Source organism: Strigops habroptila, chromosome 3 (genome assembly GCF_004027225.2).
Source record: "Strigops habroptila isolate Jane chromosome 3, bStrHab1.2.pri, whole genome shotgun sequence".
NCBI lineage: Eukaryota > Metazoa > Chordata > Aves > Psittaciformes > Psittacidae > Strigops > Strigops habroptila.
Window position 1 is genome coordinate 53846080 of NC_044279.2, and position 21674 is coordinate 53867753.

General features: G+C 38.2%; 1 protein-coding gene across 1 annotated transcript in view; it reads left to right on the forward strand.

Moving 5' to 3' along the window:
- Window positions 1-21674, forward strand: part of LOC115605583 (potassium voltage-gated channel subfamily KQT member 1-like) — a 482515-nt gene that overhangs the window by 255912 nt on the left and 204929 nt on the right. The window contains exons 13-16 of the mRNA XM_030480260.1: window positions 6855-6930; window positions 10462-10556; window positions 11531-11571; window positions 20128-20189. Coding sequence (XP_030336120.1) covers window positions 6855-6930; window positions 10462-10556; window positions 11531-11571; window positions 20128-20189 — 274 coding nt within the window. The remainder of the gene's footprint in view (window positions 1-6854; window positions 6931-10461; window positions 10557-11530; window positions 11572-20127; window positions 20190-21674) is intronic.

A 21674-nucleotide genomic window follows, 5' to 3' on the forward strand; every position in this document is an offset into this window, starting at 1 on the left:
AAGATGTAACCAAAATATCCAATGGTTACTTTAGTTCTCAGAGACAGTTCAGCAGATGAATTGTTGTTCAAGGGCAGTTGGGCTCCCAGACACAAGAGCATTCTGTAGTAAGCTTAATTACTCATTTTAATTATGCATTTTAATTAGCAAGGGACTAACACAGAGCTTTTCTCCCACTTCCTCAATAAACCCACTTTGTGATATTACAGAACAAACTTGTAACTGAAAACTCCAAATGTCTACAGTTGAGAAAAACAACTCAAAGTTCAGTGGGTTTTCTTTCTCATTAAATCACATTCAGGTTACATCTACCTCTGATTATTTTCAGAAGCTTTCTACTTTTTTTATTCTGTTCATGGACATCATCAAGAAAATACCCTGAGCTACTACTTCTCACACTGGTGTTTCCTCTGCCAATATATTGTCTTGCCAGTTGCTCCCTATAAACGATGTCAGTTCTTCCTCTTCTAACAGTTTCTTCTCAGAGCTGTTCTTCTGTCCTTGCACTCTCTGCCTTCCCTGCCCCAATCCCTAGGAGCATTGCTGTAGGAAATCTGCTTGCTTTCTCATTCGCTTCAGGGAAACCCAGGTTAGAAAGGCAAGTAGAAGCAGAGGCAATTGTGTTCTGGGATGAATTCAGAGAGCCAGCAGTGTATATGGTGATGGATGGATAGAGATAGCAAATGCCACAAAATCTTCAGCAAAATAACCAGATGCCAGAATGCAGCCCCCCATGAACATGTTTCTTTTGTACTCTTTCCTACTTTGCCTGGGATTGTACCTGCTGAGGAGGGATTTGCAGAACTTGCAGCATTCCTTCATAAATTGAGGTTGTCAGCAATGCTTGGCGAAGCCAAATAGGCCTCCAGCCTGCTCTGAGAGAAGCCAGCCCTAATTTGTTTACAGTTTTGAGCCAAACATGGGCTTGAAAAGAAAAGGTTCAGATAAGGATATGGCTAGAATAGAGATGAGGAAGGCTTAAGGTGGGATTGTGTTTAGGAATAAAGGGAAAAATAAACTTATGCCAACATTTTCTGAAATGTTCTCTCAGGTTTCAGCACAAATGGCATCTTATAAAATTTCCATCATGTAAGTGGTGGAAATTCTCCAGAAGAATTTGTTCTTCACAAGGCTTTGACGAAATGTAACAAGACTGAAATTTCTTCTGTTATATTTATGTTGTACTTCTCTGCAGCTCCTGGCTTGAGGTGAGCTCTGGAATCAGCATTATTGCCTGACATTTCCAGGTGTTTGCATGTCAGATTCAAGCTGCAACCTTCTCTTAACTCGAGTGGTTTAAAAGGCTCAAGGCATTTTGTCTGGCTTTGCTTAGCTGAAGGCAGTACTAATTTTAAGTTTCTTTTCTTTATGGTTCTTGTGATGAGAACCATCTCTCTTCACCACTTGTCTCTGTCAACAGAAGGTCCACATAGTGTGTGTGACTGCATATGGACTAACTACTGTGCCTATATGTAATAAACTCTAATTTTATGTCGTTTATGATTTCTGTTTTCCCACTCTTCTTCTCCCCCAACAACTTATTGGTGCATGCAACCCATATGATGGGATAACTACAAAGTTTAGCTACATTTGAATACAGGTTTTACTGATCTCTGCTAAATATTGTCCTTCAGTAACAGTGGGAATCTGCATGAAAAACCTCACATCTAAAACTGGGCAGCCTGTGCTGTGTGCACCTGAAGACAAAAAGTACCCTGTGATGCCACCGCTTCATGTTTTGTATTGATTCTGGTAATGCTTTCAGTGCAGATAAGGCTTGCTTTATACTCTACCTAATAAAATATCAGTCCATTTGAGATAATTGTACATGAGAAAAAATAAAGTTGTGGCTGAGAATCAAAGTTCTTTCCCAGAAACAGAGCCCCAAAGTGAATACTCTAAATCAAATGTGATGGGAAAACAAAAAGACAGATGAAGGGCTGAGCTCTTAAATAACTTCTGTACATTTCAGTTGCCGTCACTGACCTAGTCACTATTTGTGCTGGCTTAGAAACTAACGTCAAGTGAACAACTCCAGAATAGATGATGCTGTATGTTACCCTGGGCAGGAGTTACAACATTATCCAATGATCAGTATTAAAACAGAGTTAGTGTGACTTTATGTGTGTTTTCCTGCTAAGCAATCAAAATGTAACGAATGAATGAAGCTCAGCAGTAATCCAAGTACTGTTAAGCGTGTATCTTTAAACTAGTTTTGCAAATTGGGACAGAGAGCTATAATTGACTTTGCTGAAGTGGCCTTTATTTTCCACAGTTCATGATCAAAGTAGTTAAGTTAGACTGAATAACTCTTCTAATTCACGACACCTGAATAAACGGCAGGAAAACCAGCCTGGAATGCACATTCCACTATCTAGCCATCCTGCAGCACAGCCTGAATAAGGCCCTTCCCCTTGTCTTTACACTGAAACGAACCCTAATGATTCAAAAATGCCTCTGGACTGAAAAGTGCATCACACTGATAACAGGCTTGTTTGGAGATTGGCACTGTGCCTCAGCATGGCCTGGAATAGTTGTAACTTTGCCTTTCTTTAGGGTCTGTTTTCCTATCTGTTTTTGACTTAAAATATTCTCTGGCTGTTCCAAAGCATATTAAGCTGAAAGTTACCGGACTCCATACAAAAGAAAATGAAAAAGTAGGTCTGAACTGGCCAACACAAGCTTTTAACAAACAGAGTGGTATATAGAAATAAAAGGATTAAAAAAAAAACCCCAAACCTAAAACCAAAAAACAAAACCCCTGTAGATAGTCTCCAGAGTTGCTTTGGATTTGATCATCTCTCTTTCCTCCTCTGGTTCAATAACTTTCAACTGAAAATGTTTGGCTTCTTTGGCTTAGGCTACTGCCTTTCTGCAGTTTACAAAAGTCAAAAAAGGTCTTCAATGCATCCAAGTGTTTTTAGCTAAAAGCAGTGACTTTTCAAAGCGCTGAGCCACGAGCTGAGGACCAAACCTGGGGCTGCAGTGCCTCTTGGCACACGTCTGTCCCGCCAGGCTCTGCAGCCACATAGGCACACTCAAAACCTGCAGAGGGGAAGGAAGGTCGAGTCAGCCAGCAAAGAGGGGCCCCATTCCCTCTCCTCCTATAGAATAGCTGCCAGAGAGTTGCTCAACATCGGATCAGGGTGGGGACTGCTGTTAACATTTATGTTCCAGGCCCTCCACCCGCTCCTCTTTTTCCCTGCCCTACCACGGTGATATGAGAGCCCAGGAGTCCATAAGCCAAGCTGGGAAAGACTCATTGTAATTAAGGATAGGTTTGACTGCTTTTAAAATGGGGCATCCTGCTGAGCAGTCAGTTAACAGAGAGGGAAGGAAACAGGTCCAAGGCTTGAGTCCTCCTTGAAGACATAGTTATAAGTGATGTCAATATTATTTATGTATCCATGTATATGTTCTTTCAGTAGATGTTTCATGGTATCCATTATGGATACAGATGTTACGAACTTCCATTATTAATTTTTTATGTGCTTATAACTTTCCAAAACCCCAATCCCTTGTGTTCAAATGTCATTTTGTTCTCCTTTATAGTCTTTTGGTGGGAAGGTTTTAATAAAAACTTCTTACCTGTTTCAGTTAAAAGATAGGAAAGTACGCCCTTGTCTGTCAGTAAAACTGATTATATTCTTCTGAGCAAAACGTGCACAAAAAACAACCCACGCAATAGTAACACCCCACCTCAGCACGGATCCCATCCTTATGAGGTCTGGTGTTTATGCTTAGTTTTATAGGTAAAGCTTTTAGACAGTTTAAATAATTTTGTCATGTACTGGAAAGCATCTTCTAGTGTGTGTGTACCACTGCCCTCTGCTGCACAGACGTGATACAGAGCTTGGCTGCGTTCATAGGAGTGCAGGTGTGGTCACTCACCAGCCCATATTCTTACTTCGAGCAAGTGCTCAGGTCCTACTGGCTTCATATGGGAGCTAGACCTACGAAAGGAGTTAAATCTTCATCTCCGTGTGAGTTAGGCATCGTGATATCTGTGAAGATCTATCTGTTTCTGCCTTCTGTCAGTAGAAAATCCAATGTGTGAAGAGCGTGCAAGTATGGTGTCCACCTCAACCCCCCTGAGTTGTTGTTTAATGAGTTGCAGATCTCAAAATATCTAGGAGATTCACTGCAAGCAGGGTTATTTTTCTATTGAGCATTGACATAAAGCATCTCTGGCCTTACATTCTCTGCTGTTGTATGCTTCTGGCATGTAACAGGCTGACACCGTCAAGGTTGAAAGGGTTTTGTCTAATCCAAAGTTTTGGGCTAAAATATAAGGCTTAGCAGGATAAATGTACTGGGCTAAATACAGGGATAAATGTAACCTTGCCAGTAATAGCTGTAATTGTCCATTCTGGACATCAGTGCTAGGAAACTATAAAAATCAGGTAAAATCTCCAAAAATGTTTAGGATCACAGTCAGTCACACTGTCACAACCCTCTGTCAGGAGGATAGCTCTGCTTACTATACAGAGCAGGGAGTTTAACTCATCCAGAGCTGCTCTCTATCATCTAAAGCTGCTACACTCCCTAAGGATTTATTGAGGCAATTAAGATAACACATCCATGTACCTCAGTCTATGGATTTGCACCTTTTCATACTGTTTTTTTTCCATTAAAGCCAGGTTTCATGTACTTCTATCTCTCAGTTTAATACTAGTGACCATCAGTTTAATACTAGTGACCATCAAATCTGATCAGTAACTTCTTTTTCAAAATTTGCTCCCAGTGAGATTGATGTGGATTTTGCCACTTGGAACAGGCCAATATCCAGTGCTTTTGAATTATAGTTGGGTGGTTGTCTTTGCTGTATTTCACAAATAAATAACTTTTCTCTCTAAAAATGAGGCCTGTTTGACTGTACATGAGATTCCAAGCGTTAGCCTCATAGTTTTGGACACTTAAACTTGATAACACATTGGAAACAGTTCTGTAGCCCTGATTTCTGCTGAAGGAGGGGAACGAGGAGGAAATGACTGCCTTGGTTTGTTTCCATCTCTGACTTCTCTAAGCTTATCTATTTGAGGCTGTTTAAACAATGTGTGAACCATCTCATATAGATTATACAAAAAGAATACCTCTTGAGTATATATACATATGAAATCTCACATCATTTGGAGGTAGGGGATAATTTCAAGCTGTTATCTTAACTGGTACACAAAGGAGGTAGGCTAAACCCTAAACTTTAAATTGTGATTTTTTTCTGGTTAGAAATAAGTATATATATTATTTGTACGGGCTGACAGACAAAGATTTCTTTATCAAGTATGTGCCATTTGCAAGCAGAATGTTGTCTCCATTCTAGTCACCAGCCACAGGAGCTCAGCTGGGGCTCTGAGAGTCAAGCTGAGAGCCTTTCTTTCACCATAATAGAGGTCCTGTAGGCTAAACTACTGGTAGTCCTTCAGTGACACTTCTGAAATCCCTTTGATAGGCTTACACAAATGCAAAAATTCATGCTTAGCAATGCTGTTGATGATATACAACAATGGTGGTTCCTGAATCACGCTCACCTTGCATTGTCTTCTGTGTGTTTGCATGTGTGAGTGTATATATATGGATATGTGCATGAATATACATAGATATATGAAGTGTGAGGATATATGTAGTGTACACATCTAAATTTCACACATATTTGTGCATGTATTTAATATTAATCTGGGACTTGAAATAATACTGTTCCTGTGGCTGTGGTATGTCACCCAATCATAAACACTAATTTTATCAAAGAGAAATTATAAAAATGAACTGATGCTAGTTCTCAAATACAGTCCGTGGTTGTTTAGCTTTTATTTACTTCACTTTGAAATCATACACCAATCCTTGCACTTTTTAAAGACTTCATCTCTAGACTGTGACATCCAAGTAGATGGCCTAGCCAATACTTCCTTTTCCCCAGTTGGATACACTGGGATGAGGTGGCAGATTGTGTTTTCAGGAGATGAGAAACTTGCTGGCAAGCTTTCCTAGGGTTATCATCACATGTCAAAGATGATGTCTGTATAGAACATTGATTTCCTAACAGTGCAGCTTCCTTGGAAGTAAAATTTTGTTTTCTTTACTTCACTCATTTTGAATGAATGGAGAAGTCCGTGGGGAATGAGTCAGTCTTTAAGTAAAATTCTTAGTCTTACTATTACTATATTCCTGCTTCCTCTCTACCCCTCCAAAATTCACCATAAATAAGAAGGTGTGGTAATTAATTGCCAGCCAAGTGGCACAATTAATGTTGTGCAAATCCAATATCCTCTGGGTAAAGTGATATTGCTAAGTTATAGTGTGGCCAGTTCTCTGTTTGAATACCAATACAGGCAGCCACATGCACACACTCACGTGTGTGCCGAAAGGATGTGCTCTGTTCATTTTTATTTTTTTTTTCAGATGTGATACTTGAAGTTTTCTTTCCTTCCTAGAGAATTCAAAGTACTTTTTAAAGGTCTTAATTTCTGTGCTATAGAGCTCATGGGCAAACACTCAATAAATGAAAAATAAGGGTTGCAGTCATGGTTCTGAAAGCATTTCACATTCTTCAAACTGATGCCAGTTGTATGCATTGACAGTAATCCTGTCTAATCCCCTCCACATGTATTATCTTTGTACACCTGCTTTTATTGTCTCACTTATCAGTTTTTTATACTTAGAACCACAATATACAAGAGGGTAAAGCAACAGAACAAAATACTCATGCACACACAGTGTGTTATGCTACAATTCTGCATTGTAGGTAGAAAACATGTTTGTAGATTTTGGTTTGGAGTCAACATCTTGCATTAAGATGTTTTTCCTACTTCTTTCTTTTCCCCCCACTGGTGTATGTCTGTGTTTGTCTTTCTTGGCAGATTAACTGAAGCACATCGAACAGCTGTAAAAGTCATCAGGAGAATGCAGTATTTTGTAGCCAGAAGAAAATTTCAGGTAAGCAGCACCATTAACCATAAGTACAGTATATGACATTGAAAGTGCTCTGAGAGTGAACTTGTCTTTGTGCAGCGGTTACAAGTCAAAGGTGCTGTTTAGGCTCTCAGCCTCATACTTACCTTTGAGGATTTTTTCATAGTGTGGGCAAAACTATCAACTACCCATGGGTATAGTACGATATGAAAGCCTTCTGAATTTGTGGAGTCAGAATAGTTATTTTTCACTTCTCTTTTTTGCTGCATTTAGTTTGTTGTCTTTCTGTTTGGGTTTTTTTACTGTACTGACTAATATATAAACTACTTACTCATCTGCTAGAAGAAATGAAGAAAAGACTCTTTTGGAGCGTCTGCTAAAATACTGTCTATACTGATAATCTAATCAGTGGTTAGAGAATGTTCAACTAATTGTGTGCCATGTATGGCTAACAGATCAATTGATGAGATCAATGACAGACCTTATTGATGAACTACGCTGTGTAAAGTTGCTTTCACATTTGTGGCCCACATTTCCACATTTGTTTCCCGGAACAGGACATCATAGAGAGGCCGTATTTTATAAAATTGTGGAACATCTGCCCCCTGTAAATTTGCTGTGTTTATGAAGTCTGAAGTTAGCTTTCTCAGTCAGGTTTCAAAGTGCTTAAACTAACTGTGTTGAATTGGAAAAACTGTCTTATTTTGCTTGCTTACTAAGGCCCATTATGATAAAACTTATTTGGAATGTGATTCTGGTGTCATCATTCTCATCACCCATGTGCTGGTGGTGCCCTGGAAATGAATAATTAACTTCTGTCCTGATTTCCAATGCCCCTGTTATTTCCATCTGAATGTTCATGCTTTTTTGTCCAAGAGGGTCCACTGGAAGTTAATCGACTTTCACAATCCTTTTTAAAAATGTTTTAAAAAAATAAAGCAAGAACCTAAATTTCAAGCATATTTAATTAGAGCTGAGCACTTAATTGCAAGGGATAGAAGTCTGAGATAAGTTCACAGCACTCAGAAGACTGAATTAGAGCTGACACATTTCCCAGGCTCAGGCAGAAATGTATCTTCAGATGACCTTACCTTATGAAAGAAAAGTAGAAGTCACATTGTTTAACTGAGCCAACAACAGGAAAACAGAATTATATTGTAAATAAACCAGAGAGCTAAACACTAGGGGAAATTAAAAAAAAAAAAAAAAAAAAAAAAAAAAAAAAGAAAAGAAAAGAGAACAGAGAAAAGAAGCAAAACCTTCCCTGGAAAACAAAATCAGTATCTAAAAGAGTTAGGATAAAAATAAAGATATTTCAAACCACCATAGACCTAAGGTTCTGGAGCTGTCAGTCAATAGCAGTCATGCCAAACCTTAAAAACTGGTCTTGATCAGTCTATGGATAGGATTCTGGGGTTTTTTTATTTTCTTGGGGCTGTGAAATATAGCTTGTGGGACTCCCCATGCTAATTAGACTGTGGAAGTTCAAAGCCAGGTAATTCTATTTTGAGTTTTGCGTTAGGAGCTCTAAGCATACTGGATGTAGAATGCTGAGCCCAAATGGCCAGGATTTGGTATTATGGACAGAATGGACAGAATAAAAGTTAATGAAGTTCTTCAAATTCTGCATTTACCAAGCCTCCCTGGAAGCCCATTATCTCCCTCCTTAAATTGTATTGTACTAGTATTTCCTTATAAAAACATGACAAGAGATTGTGGCAAAGTTTGGCAGGACGTAAGATGCTCAGATCTAAAGCTTTATGAGAAAAGAGGAGAGAAAAGTTGGAAGGATATTTTTGCTTTACAGAGGGCTCAGGCAGACTGCAGCGTACATAGTTTGCAACTGCAGGGTTCAGAGCTGATGGTTTGATAAAAGGGATAACAGATAGAGGACTTCTTTTGAGGGAGAAAATAAATTTCATTGAGAATGAGTAGAATTAATTATGCACATGGTAGCTCATGGGTGAGAGGGGAAGGTGGGGAAAAATCCCCAGCACATCTAGGCTCTGCGCCATGCATCATGTTAAATAGAGAGTATCCAAAGGAAAGGACATAGGATTTAGCCAAAAGGCTCTCAAAGCACCCCCACTAGTCAATCTAAAGAGTGATACTGGCACTGTTTCTCTGGGTGAAGACAATAGGCTGCTTTTCTGGCCAGAAATAGTGATGTGTCAGCGTCTGCAAAATGGGAAGCTGGGGAAGGCCAAAAAAAAAAAAAAAAAAAAAAAAAAAAAGCGATAAACTGAAAGCTGAAACCTCCCTCCCCCCAAAGTATCTCTTTTCACAAATGCACATGAATGTACATGCACACTACCAAAGCCATGAACCCTTCTGAAAGTAATAACACAGGTAAGTGCTGACAGCTGAGCACAAGGAAGGCATTTTATCATGAAGAGCTTTTGCTTCTTCATTCATTTCACAGGATTTGTTTCCATTCCAGTTCCATGCTTTCATTTGAAATTTCTAGGATCCTGTGGCTGCCTTCCAAGCATGACTCCAGCACATACTGTAGGTGTTCAATGCATGTGTGCAGTGGTGCATGTTAATGGCTCTGGCTGAAGCTGTGACAGAGTGGAAACAGACAACAAGATGACTAATGAGCTGTTTTCAGTAATTTCCAATTACTAGATTTGCAGTTTACCTTTCTTTTTTTAATTCTTTTCTTGAGTCAGAGCCAAAAAGGAGACATCTTGCCCCACATTTCCCATAGGGGTAGTTATGGATCTCAAAATGCTGGTGTTTTAGCTAGGAAATCATTTGCATTTTTTCCACCACACCCACACATTAATTTTACTTGATAAAATTTTACCATGCTGTATTTTTTATAATCACATCACTTTACGCAAATTCTCTAGGTTTGTTTCAGAATTCTGCCTTATAGCAAGAAAGCAGAGCTTGACTGAAGCATCTGGATTCTCATTAGAATGGGAATAAAGCTGGACAGATGGCAGTTTTTTAGCTTTCTTGCATTTTTTATCTGTCCTTTTTAATTTATTCAAATTGCACCTTTTTTTCTGACCTGGTAGATATCATTAAAACCAAAGAAGCACAAAGACTATGTGCAGACCTATGCAAAGCATCTGTCCTCCCAGCAATAATATTTCTGTCACCAAACATCTTTAGTCTTTAAGGCATTTGATTCTGGGTCCAAGTTTTATGAATTGGGCCTATCTCCGTGGTTCAGTCCTCTGACATTATGATTAACATATGGGTTTGGAATGAGCCAAGAGATATCACACATGATAGTTTTAGATCCATTATATATCTTGGGTTTGTGTTTTTTAAATACACTGTGAAGGTCTAATATTTTGCTCAGTATGAAGTAACATGAAGACATGACTCTAACTGACAGTAATGGGAATCATTTGGCTCCATCTCCGCAATAAATATGCAATCCTACAATGCCTACATATTTTTTATTCATTGCAACAGCCATTGCAAAATGGCAAGCACATAACCTCTGGAAGATAAAAAATAGAATGAAAGCCTACCTGAAATAAAAATAAAGTTTAAACTATACTTACCTTTCAGTCTCATGTATGACTCCTTTCACAGCAAGCTCGGAAACCATATGATGTACGCGATGTGATTGAACAGTACTCACAAGGACACCTCAATATGATGGTTCGGATAAAAGAACTTCAAAGAAGGTAGGTCCTGTCTGCTTCATGAAATATTGATTTCTCTAGTGCCAGCTGGCTTTAGGAGAGATGTGTACTTAATGAACAGTAATTGTCCAAAATTGCAAGCACAACAGGGAACACAATATCTAGAGGATTTAACTTGGAGTCATTTTTAACCCTTTTTATAACCACATTTAGAATTCTCCTTTATCTCCCTCTCTTTCTTCAAGTGAAATATAAAAAAGTTAAGGTGCATGCTGTGAAGTTTTTAGTATGAAGTGAGCTTTTCTGCCCTCTTCTTAGAATGGGACAACTTTTCAAATAGGATTTACCTTTCTGTCCCCTGCCTGTAGTTCTCCACAATTGAGAGAAACCTGGTTTGCTTCTGCTCCCCTGTCTATCTGGAATATTTCCCTCCCATGTCCCTCCACACACATGCTTTCACTGAGTTTGGGGGTCACAGCTGAAATATTTTGCCACAAAACTATTCTCTTCTGTTTCAGCACAAAGTGCTTTTCTCTTGACAAATTAACACTGAGGACTCGGACACCAGGCTGAACTCCTCTGGCCCTTAAATGAAATGAAAAAAGAAAAAAAAATCCTATTGAATGGAATCTACTGTGTCAACATATATAGATATTAAATCTGCCTGCATGAGATTCAAGGAGTAGTTGAAAATGTTAAGAAGCCATACTGTTTGTATAGTCTTTGTTATTAGATTACATGTGACACAGAACTATGTTTTAGTTACAACATGAAAGTCTAAGGAATATTAGTACTCTTGAAAATAACAATAATAATATGGTTTGATTTTGGGAAAAAACTCTGAAGAATTAAACTGCTGACTGTATGTCCAGAAAATGATGGTAGTCTCATGTTTTTATTTTAGGTTTAAAGCTACTGTAAATTCTCATGTAAATTGTGCTCCTATGCTTTCACTAGCAACAAAGTTTGAGTTGCTTGGTAATTGCACTGCTGGTAAAGTTCTGTTTGCTTTTCAGATTGGACCATTCCTTGGGAAAGCCAGGTCTTTTCCTCTCAGGTATAGTTACTGCATCTTACAAATAATTGCTAGCTTCATAACTTTGTGAAAATACCCATGGCTGCAGTAATATGGATTTATAATCTAGCCAATACGTGAATACATAATTCTGTTAATAAGCCCTGGGACAACTGTGAAAAGATAAATACTTTGCATTCAGGTGGTGGTAGTGGAGTAAATGGAAATTAAAAATAAATGTTAAAAATGTGTATCAGTGCATGATGAGCTGGAAACATATAGCTGGAAATTTTTCCACAAAAATATTCTTTCTAAATTTTTTGTGCTGGGGTTACATTTTCCCTTGTGAGCAACCTATGGATTTCAGCTTTGGAAAGCTTAAAGGAAGATCAAGGTTATCATTCAGGAAGAGCTGGGGTAGCTTTGAAAGCTAGATTGATAGAAATGGTATGAAATTAAATCGTAAAAAATGCAAGATCAGGCACAGGTAAACTAGTAACAAAAATCCCCTACATGCTAATAGTGGTGAACAGTCTGTCATGTCTGGTGGACTGTGGTGAACAGGCGTGATTTGCTAATTAATTGTGAGAAAATGCCATCTGTATGTAAGAAAATGCTGTGATATATTCATGAAAAAATCACTCTGATGCAAGAATCAGGAGAGAGATTTTCAAGACATACAATGAAGTGTACATGTCTTTACATGACTCAGGTAAAGCCTATGTGGCATGTTGTGCAAAAATTTGATTCCGCATCTTTAGGAAAGACTAGCTACAACAAAAATAGGGAAGAAATATTAGGATAGCTAGGGAAAAGGAGAATCTATTCTATTAGTGAGAAACACAAATACAGCCTCAAATGGTTAAGTGAAAAAAAAAAAGTTCCAAGTCAAAATCTGCCACGAGTTTTATCATTCACTATCATTTTATTATCAAAAAATCTTGCTTTGATTTGATTGCCACTGGCTCCCAGAGATAAGTTGGCTCATCTTCGTAATTCATGATGGATAGTCTTACTGTGGAAAGCATCACAGGACTTCAGAGATATTTGAGAAAGCCAATGCTCTGGAGAACATTCTGGCATTCATGTCCATGCAACTAGCTTCCCTTGTTAGTCTTTTCTTGCAAAATTACTGCTGAATAGTGGCTTTGAGACAGCAGCCTTAGATGCAAAAGCATGGTGGCCCCACTAAGAATGATGTCTGCCTCCAGAGCATGCCAACTTTATAAAGTCATACCTCTTGCAAAGGCATATGGCTCTGCCCTCAAATGGACTGAATAAATACTGACTGGGAAAGGTAAAATGGTTTTAGGGATGCAAAACCTGGTAAGCTCAATTATGGGTTTGCAAGACCAAAACCAAAAGTTATTTGATCTAGTAGTTATTTTATCTAAACCCTGCACAAATCCAAAAATAAGATAAGTGGTTCCAGATAAGTGGTCTGCAGAACTAAAGCAAGGGTTAGTTTATGGTTAGTTCCAATATTACCCAACCCACCAATAATCGAGTGATGAACAGCGATGAGTGGTTATAGTATTGGTCTATTTTGGGTGGAAACAGACTCTTGCACTGTCCTCCACTGGAAAAAGAGTTCTTCCTGAGTTTTCCTCAGAATGGATGGCTTATTCTACATTGAAAATGTATCTTCAATATAATATTTTTCCAGTTCAAAGGCACTGCTAAAAACCTCATTTGTAAACCACATGGGTGTTTCCTCCAGACTGTGTTATTTTTCTGTTGATGGCAAGCAAAAGAGAAATGACAATGCAATGAAAATTGCCAAAGAGAAAAACATGAAAAGAATTTTCCTTTCCAGCTCCTTCTTTTTCCTGTTTTATTATACTCCCATTCAAAGAACCTTAAGGTCTGATTCCAAGCCCGTTGAAATGAATGGGAGTCTTTCCAGTGACCTCAGTGGGTTTTGGATCAGGCTGTTACTGAAACCCTGTTGTCAACTTTGATAATTTTATATGAAGTAATTGCAGTGTGTCTATAGTATTATTACCTTTCAAAAGTGAATGATGTCATAAAAGATCCAGAATCTGAACTCACTGGAAGCAATTACTGTTATTTTTCAAGTTAGTTTCTCAAAGATAAAAAGCACTAAAAGCTGTGTTAAAACAAGATAAGGATACAAGAACAGAATAAAAGCCGTGCTGGGTCAGACCAGTCCTGACTCCGACGGAGCCAAAAGCAAGGTGCTTTGGGAAATGTATAAAAAAAGGGCATGCATAAGCCTCTAACCTTCCTGTAAGCTTTCAGCCATTTGCAGATCAGAGACTTCCTGACATGGTTGCTGTGCGTTTAGTAGTCCTAATAGTTTGTCCTCAACAAACTCGCCTACTTTCCCCTGTAAACTTTTCACATCTGCGGTATTTTGTGACAAGCATTTGCATGATTTAAGTTCCACGTACACATGTTGTGAGGATTCCTCCCTTTCTGCTTGTTTTAGTCTTGGCATCTACTAGCTTTCTTTGAAACTCATACTATCAGGGATGTGCAAAAACATTAAGATAATGAATAAATTTTCCACATATTTAAATCCTATTTTTATGAGTATACCCAGAAGACTATGTCTTAGTTTCAGGAAAAGCCCATCTCCGTGTTCCAGGTATCACAGTTCTGTAAGATGAAACAAAGATTCCTGTAATAGTAAACAAACCCGTTACTAATTGGAAGTGTTTATATAGAGGCAAAGCACATGTTAATAAAATTTATTGAATTAACAAAGCAGACACTTAGGTAATGGCACAAATAAGAAGAGTGTAATACTTGACTTTCACTACACATGATAGAGTTAATTGCTTTTGAATGCAATTTTTGAGACTTACTATAGCTTTTCAGGGGCAAAGGTGAAGAATAATGCCAAGGTAAAACAAAAGATCCAGTGTCTGGGTTCAGAAAAGTATGCAAAAGGCTGATGTTTATCTGCAGTTCATCTGAACCTCTTGGGTCTGCATAACACTGGTGGGAATCCCTGGAGAAAAAGGCTTTCTTGTAAAATTTTGACAGTTCCATTGTTTGCTTTTTTTTTTCATTAAATGCCACCTAAGCTTTCTGATGCTATTTCCTTCCCAGCTGTCAAGAAGAAATTGGGTCACTATATCTTTTAAAACACAATAAATATCCTTAGTTTAATTTCTAATATTTTAAAGTTAATATTTGAAATGAGAGATAACCATATTTCTGCAGGAATGGATATATTCCACCCCTCCTGGAGACAAAATCCATGGGAACTTGGTAAAAAATAAACCCACTTAGGATACGTTTTGTAGCTGCCAGGTGTTCACAATCTTCTCTCTGAAAGTTCATTGCGTTGCTGGGGTTGATCTACCTGAGCGCAAAGAGAGAGCAGGAATACCACATATATCCTACTTCAAGGGCTTGGAAACTGCAGCTAATTTACTGTTCATCCAGGTCCTCTGAACAGTTTGAATTGCACCTGGGTCGGGGCAACCCCAGGCACTGCTACAGGTTGGGCAGAGAAGAGATTCAGAGCAGCCCTGCAGAAAAGGACTTGGGGGTGTTGGTTGACAAGAAGCTTAACATGAGCCGGCAGTGTGCGCTTGCAGCCCAGAAAGCCAACCGTATCCTGGGCTGCATCAAAAGAAGCGTGACCAGCAGGTCGAAGGAGGTGATCCTGCCCCTCTACTCTGCTCTTGTGAGACCCCACTTGGAGTACTGCGTACAGTTCTGGTGTCCTCAACATAAAAAGGACATGGAGCTGTTGGAGCGAGTCCAGAGGAGGGCCACGAGGATGATAAGAGGGCTGGAGCACCTCCCATATGAAGACAGGCTGAGAAAGTTGGGGCTGTTCAGCCTGGAGAAGAGAAGGCTGCGTGATGACCTCATAGCAGCCTTCCAGTATCTGAAGGGGGTCTACAAGGATGCTGGGGAGGGACTCTTCCTTAGGGACTGTAGTGGTAGGACAAGGGGTAATGGGTTCAAACTTAAACAGAGGAAGTTTAGATTAGATATAAGGAAGAAGTTCTTTACAGTGAGGGTGGTGAGGCACTGGAATGGGTTGCCCAGGGAAGTTGTGGATGCTCCATCCCTGGCAGTGTTCAAGGCCAGGTTGGACAGAGCCTTGGACCACATGGTTTAGGGCAAGGTGTCCCTGCCCATGGCAGGGGGGTTGGAACTAGATGATCTTAAGGTCCTTTCCAACCCTTACGATTCTATGATTCTATGATTCTATGATTCTAATTATGTTCTTGATAAAAAGCTAATAAAGAAGCTTGCATTTCATTTTGAATTTGGTATATTAATTGTTTTATACATAGCATAAAGATAGCGTATCTAAATGCTGCCATCAGCACCTTCTGGAGGAAAGGCAGAAGTGAGATGTAGTTCATACCAGATTCAGTGTATATGGATATACACTGAATATATATATTCAATATATAAATATTGTTCCTTATGAGCCACATGAGCAAATCATGTCGCCTCAGAGGCTAGATAAGTGAAGCAGGTAGGCATATGGAACTTTTATTTAGGGCTGGTTTATTTGTTGCATGTCTTTAACCTGACAAGTTAGTCACTGCAGCTAGATTTTTGCAACTTGAAAAAGCTAGAAATTTCTACTTTCAGTGTATACTCTTTAACCTTCATCATGGAACAGTTGGCTTTATCACAGAGTTTTCTGCACTGCAGTACAGCCTTCTAAATTAAAATATTTTGACAGTTTACTTTTTTAATTTTCTTTAGGCTGTCCAAGGGAAGTCACAAGTGTCTGGTCTAGGACTATGCTTTACCTCTTTTTCATTTCTTCTACCTATCAGCTGTAAAAGGCTCTGGCTGATAAAAGACTCAAGTCAAAAGTCATGATGCCTACAGCAATTTTGTTGTTTGCTGGTTTATGGATCCAGGGTTTAAAAGGGCAATCCTGACTTGTGTTTTCAAAACCACACCTGGTTTATAAACCTACAAATGTAGATCTTGCCATTAGCTCGTCACAGTTTTCCCTACATAGAGCATTCAGAGAACTGGAACAAATACAAATCTAGAAGGTTGTAGTTGCATTGAGTTAGACAAAAGAAAGTAGTGGTATCTCTTGGACTGTCCTGCTTTCTGTAGTCCCAGTACTGAACTTGCTGTTATTTGCTGAGATTTAAAGATGTCTTTAGCAATCTGGAATATCCTAGGTATCACAATTCTCAAATTCTTCATTTTCTTCTTAAAAATCCTGAATGGCTTTCAATAAATTTTAATTTTTTTGAGTTAGCTCACCTCTAGCTGTATACACCACAAAAGTAAAAATCAAGGAAGGACTCTTACTCTGTAAAAGAAGAATAGATCATTCCCAGCTTTTATCATTTTCAGGCCATCTGTCTGTAATTCACTGTCCTAATGCTCCACATAAGTCTGTTTTCTAATTAAATAAATAAATCTATTTTCTGAAAAGTTTGGTATATTCCGATGAGATGGAGCACACTAATTGAGTAAAAAAATTAAGATTATGGTGCTGTCCCTCATTTGATTTGCTCTCTTACTCATTTCATATGGCAATGGCTGTTTTTTGTAAAAGAAAACAAACCTGAATAACGAGTAATGTGTCATTTATATCATGACCTTCCATGTTGGGAAAAAGTTGGAGATGGCCTTTCTTGTTTTCTCGACTGGGGAGAATACTGGGGAATACTTAGAAATTTTAATATTTTTTTCAAGAGGTGTCTCTTGTTCACTAGAAAAAGAGATTGTCCATCTTTGTGAAAATATTAGGAAATAAATACAGCGTTATGTTGTTTTGAAAGTAGTGATCGTATGTATACTCAGGAAGGCAAAGACTTTCAGTGGAGATATTTGTGCATTAAGGATGAGAAATGAACTAGATGACCCAAGAACTATTCAATCTCCTGAAGTGTAATGCCTATTGCTTATATACAGTGTTTTATCTGATTCAAGTCTAAGTATATAAAATGATAGTTTTGTATTATACCAACAATTTGATACAAGCTTGCTTCAGGATTTTTTTTCTTCTGAGCTAAAATTTGTCTTTATGTATTTTCATCCAGTTATAAATAATTGTGCCTCCTTTCATGATGATCATGCATATTTTCTTTGTATCCATGTCTTTCAGATAGATGTACATAGTTACTGGGTTGCTTAGCTGGTCTATCTCTTTTCTTGCAGACCAACACAAACAACAGACAAAACTCAATACTAAAAGAAAATTATTTTGGATTACAAAGCCAAAAATGTCAGACATTTCAGATTTATAGTTAACCATGTAATCTTTTCAAGTATGTAAAAGCAAATAATCTAGTGTAGGAAGTCTACAATCATATATCTTGAAAAGACTCGAGAGAGAAAGCATAAACATGAGATAGAAATCAAGTGTACTAGAGCAATGTTATTTGAACTTCTGCCCACCCTTCTCACCACAATGCTCTGCACATTGTATACACACCTCATTTACTTTTAAAGATGGTCTTTATTAGAGGAAAAATGCTTGTAAATTAGAGCTGAATGCCGATTTAAATGAAGGCTAATAAGAAATGGGAAAGACCACAGCCTTTTGTGACTTATACAGCCTGCATGCCAGTAAAGGAGTGGACATGACACAGCTACATGCGTGTATATCATTCTTTTCACTTCATCTGACAGGAGTGCCACATGCCACAAAATAGCTTCTTACTGTTTATCTGCTTCCTGTTTTCTTGTTTTCTGTTCCACACCACATTCAAGAATAACTAAAATAGGAAACATTATTAACTTGGTTTCGTTGTTTTGGGTTGTCTTGGTGATTATATGAAGGATGTAATTAGAGCTGTTGAGGAAATTATTCTTTTTTTTTTTATAAGTAAAAAAAAAAAAAAAAAGTTATTGGAATATTTCTTCAGGTTTAGGGGCTTTTTGATTTTAGACCTAAACAAAACCATTACCTACCCACTGCTGTTCAAATCACATCCCAATTTAGAAATCCTTAAAGGCATGTTTCTTCTGGTGTATACTTTGAAGATGGTAAGTGTCTACAGATTTACTAACTAGAAAGTAGACTCTAAAGTCAATTATTTCATTTTAGGCAGAGATAAATACATAGATAAACTTGTGCCTCAGCCGCTTATACTTTAAGAGGTTTCTGTGGTTATGAACTACTGAATGATGAACAGCACACGTGTATGAGCCAAATGGTGTCTTTTTTTTCTTTTGTCCCCACATAGTGTCCTTGAACAATCTTTGAATTTTCTCTCCTTAGAGTGTTTACTCCTGCAGATTCTCTGATGAAACACTTCTTTCTAATGCCTGTGCAGAGGTGCCAAGGTTCCCTGACCTGTTTAATGTTCTAGGTGGTTTGCAGAGGAGAAGGAAAGCAAGAAGAGTACTCTTGCCAGTATTATCTTTCGCTGAAGTCTTCCTCTAAGGTTGTGGTGCACACAGTGCAAGTTACCTTAAGATGAACTTTGGTGCAAATATATCACTCAATATGTCCCATTAGCAAACATATACACTGCTAATGGTAATGGTAAAGCAAGTGAATGGTAATTCACTGAGAAATGCAAGAACATGAGTTCGCTGCAGAATGAGCACACATGCAGGCAGTTATGATGGACCCTGATGCACTACAGATTCACATCTCAGTCTGCCTTCCAGTAAGTCCTTCACATTGTGCTCATGTCCTAAGCAAAATGGACATAAATAGTTTTAATAACCAAAGCTGAACCACTCATAAGAGTGAAATAATTTATGGAACATTTAAGGAGTAATGGCTCCAGTCCTCTACTGGAAATGCAGTTTAGTACAGAAGAATGTGTCCAACTTCCATTGGCATAGGCTTCTAAGTTACTTCAGTGCTGGGGCGGTGACTTTTCCTTGTGAATATTTTCTCCCTGCTCAGAATATATGTGGTTTTGTGCTTCATTCTCTGTGAAGTAACTCCCCCAAACTATGGCATTCCTTTGTGATGGGGCACATAAACGTAAAGAATAAACTCCACTTTGGACAGGGGCTTTTTTTCAGTCTCACCATTTGCAGTGTGTGAATGAAACAAATTGTATAACTGGACTTTAATAACCAAGTCTCATGAAAACTAAGAGGGAAAACGGAGATGGAGATGTGAGGGCTTTTCCCAGTGTCACTCATTTTCAGCGAGGAGATAGATCTTTTCTACTCTAGCCCTTGAGCCCCTGGATAGTGCTGCCTCCTACACCTACAGCCCCAGCTGAAAACTGTTGTTATTTCTTTCTGTATAGAAAGTGGATGTTGCTCATGTCAATGATACTCTAAATGGGGAGTATGCCTAGGGAGCATGCCTATTTCACCTACCTACATGCAGTTAATTGAGATCGTTAAACAAGAAATCAAGTTACTCCAGACACTATCTATAGTCCTTCATGTCCACAGACTACCTCTACCAAGGTCCAGGTTGCCCTTTAGACTAACTTCATCTTGTCCGTTAGACAAACTAATTCCCTTCTCTCCAACTACCCTCTTTCACTTCCATACAATATGAAGAAATTCTTTCTTGTTATACTCATGTTATTCATACTACTCTGCTCTCACCAGCTTCTTTTTTGCTTTAAATACCACAGATATAATTCTTAGTTTGAGTTTATTCTCCACCTAATGAATGTCCTGGTTTTATTCTTCTTTATTTAGAAAAAGGGCTAGACAAAGGATACTATACCGTAGGAGCCAGACTGATCCGGCTAGAGGATAAGGTAAGTACATGAAAGCTTTTTTTTTCTTCTGAGTAATGATATCTGATCTACAGACATGCAAGATAGTATCTTGGCATGATTTACTTTAGAATTACAGGGCACCATAATAAAGAATAATATCCTAATTTTTGTAAGGCATTTGATGGATTATCATGTGCATGTTGTTCAGCATTAACCATTTACCTGCCATACAGATTTCATTCTTGATTTTAAAAGGGACTGCTTTCATGTTGAAGCCAGTCACACATCTTGTACATAAGTACTTTGAACTGCCAAGGTGTTTGTCACACAAGAATTAGCGAGTTAAACAGAAAGACATATCAGGAGTCTTTGTAAATACCAACAGTTGATATCTCAGTTAATAATCTTGAGGTTCTTTAACATTTAACATTAACATACTGCTTTTTTTCCCCTGTACAGTTATCTTTGCATCAGTTCTGCCCCTTCACCCACTGTCTTCTCTCTAAGAATATGTTCATCTTTGTTGTTAAAGAGTTACTTAGAAGTATTCCTAAAGGCCAAAGCTCAGTGAGACTCTCTTGGTTTAGACCTATTCCAAACATCCTCAAGAGCTTTTCCCACTTAAGCAACAATAAAAATACAAGTTTGCTTAAAACTAGGAATCTATTTCTCTAATAGTTTTTTAGTCAGCTCTCTTACCTACCCCAAAAAACTGGTGTTCCTAGAACAGTGTGCTTTCTGTGGACAGTAGAAGTGCAGTAGCTTTGATATGTAGTATGTATGAGGTAACAGCTGGGACAAAAGTTAATTTGAATTTAGCATATTCATTGCCTATTTGTGTCTTTGTCTTACACAAATTTGTCATGCAAATATTCTTTTCACCTTTTTCTGGGGAAGTAAGGCGAGAAGGAAAGAGGAAGGAAACTTTTCATTATTCTTCAGAAGAACTGTGAATCTCGGCAAAAAGCAGAAATTGAAATTAAACAAATACAATTCCTCTCTCTCTTGCCTAATATCTAATGATCATTGCTAGGACAACATTGGAAATACGTGACGCTGTAGCGTCAAAGGACAGATTTTCTTTGACTTTTAGCTTTCTTGGACAGGGTCAGAGAATCAGCTTCACAGATAAAGACAAATTACCCAAGTTAACTTTTAAGTGCGTTGGTCCCTTGTGCTGACACCCTCATTCAAAGTGAAAATGGCTTTCATCCAGATTACCTTAATTCACTTCAAAAGAGATATATTGCTCTCTGGCCTTGGTATGTTCTATAAATTCACACCACTAGTTCATTCTGATTTCTTGAATATGCATATATAGAGAAACTCACAATACAGATTGGAAAATTTAGCAATGAAAGTACCTGTGATAACAGTTAGACTACTTTGTGTGAGAAATACTGCTATATTGTAAATACTTCTGAAAGCAATTCATGGTCTCCTGAGTGCTCCATATTTACGAAGAAGAGAGATCAGAAAGTTATTAATGTGTCTGGCATTGGTCCAGCTTCAGCACAATGTGCT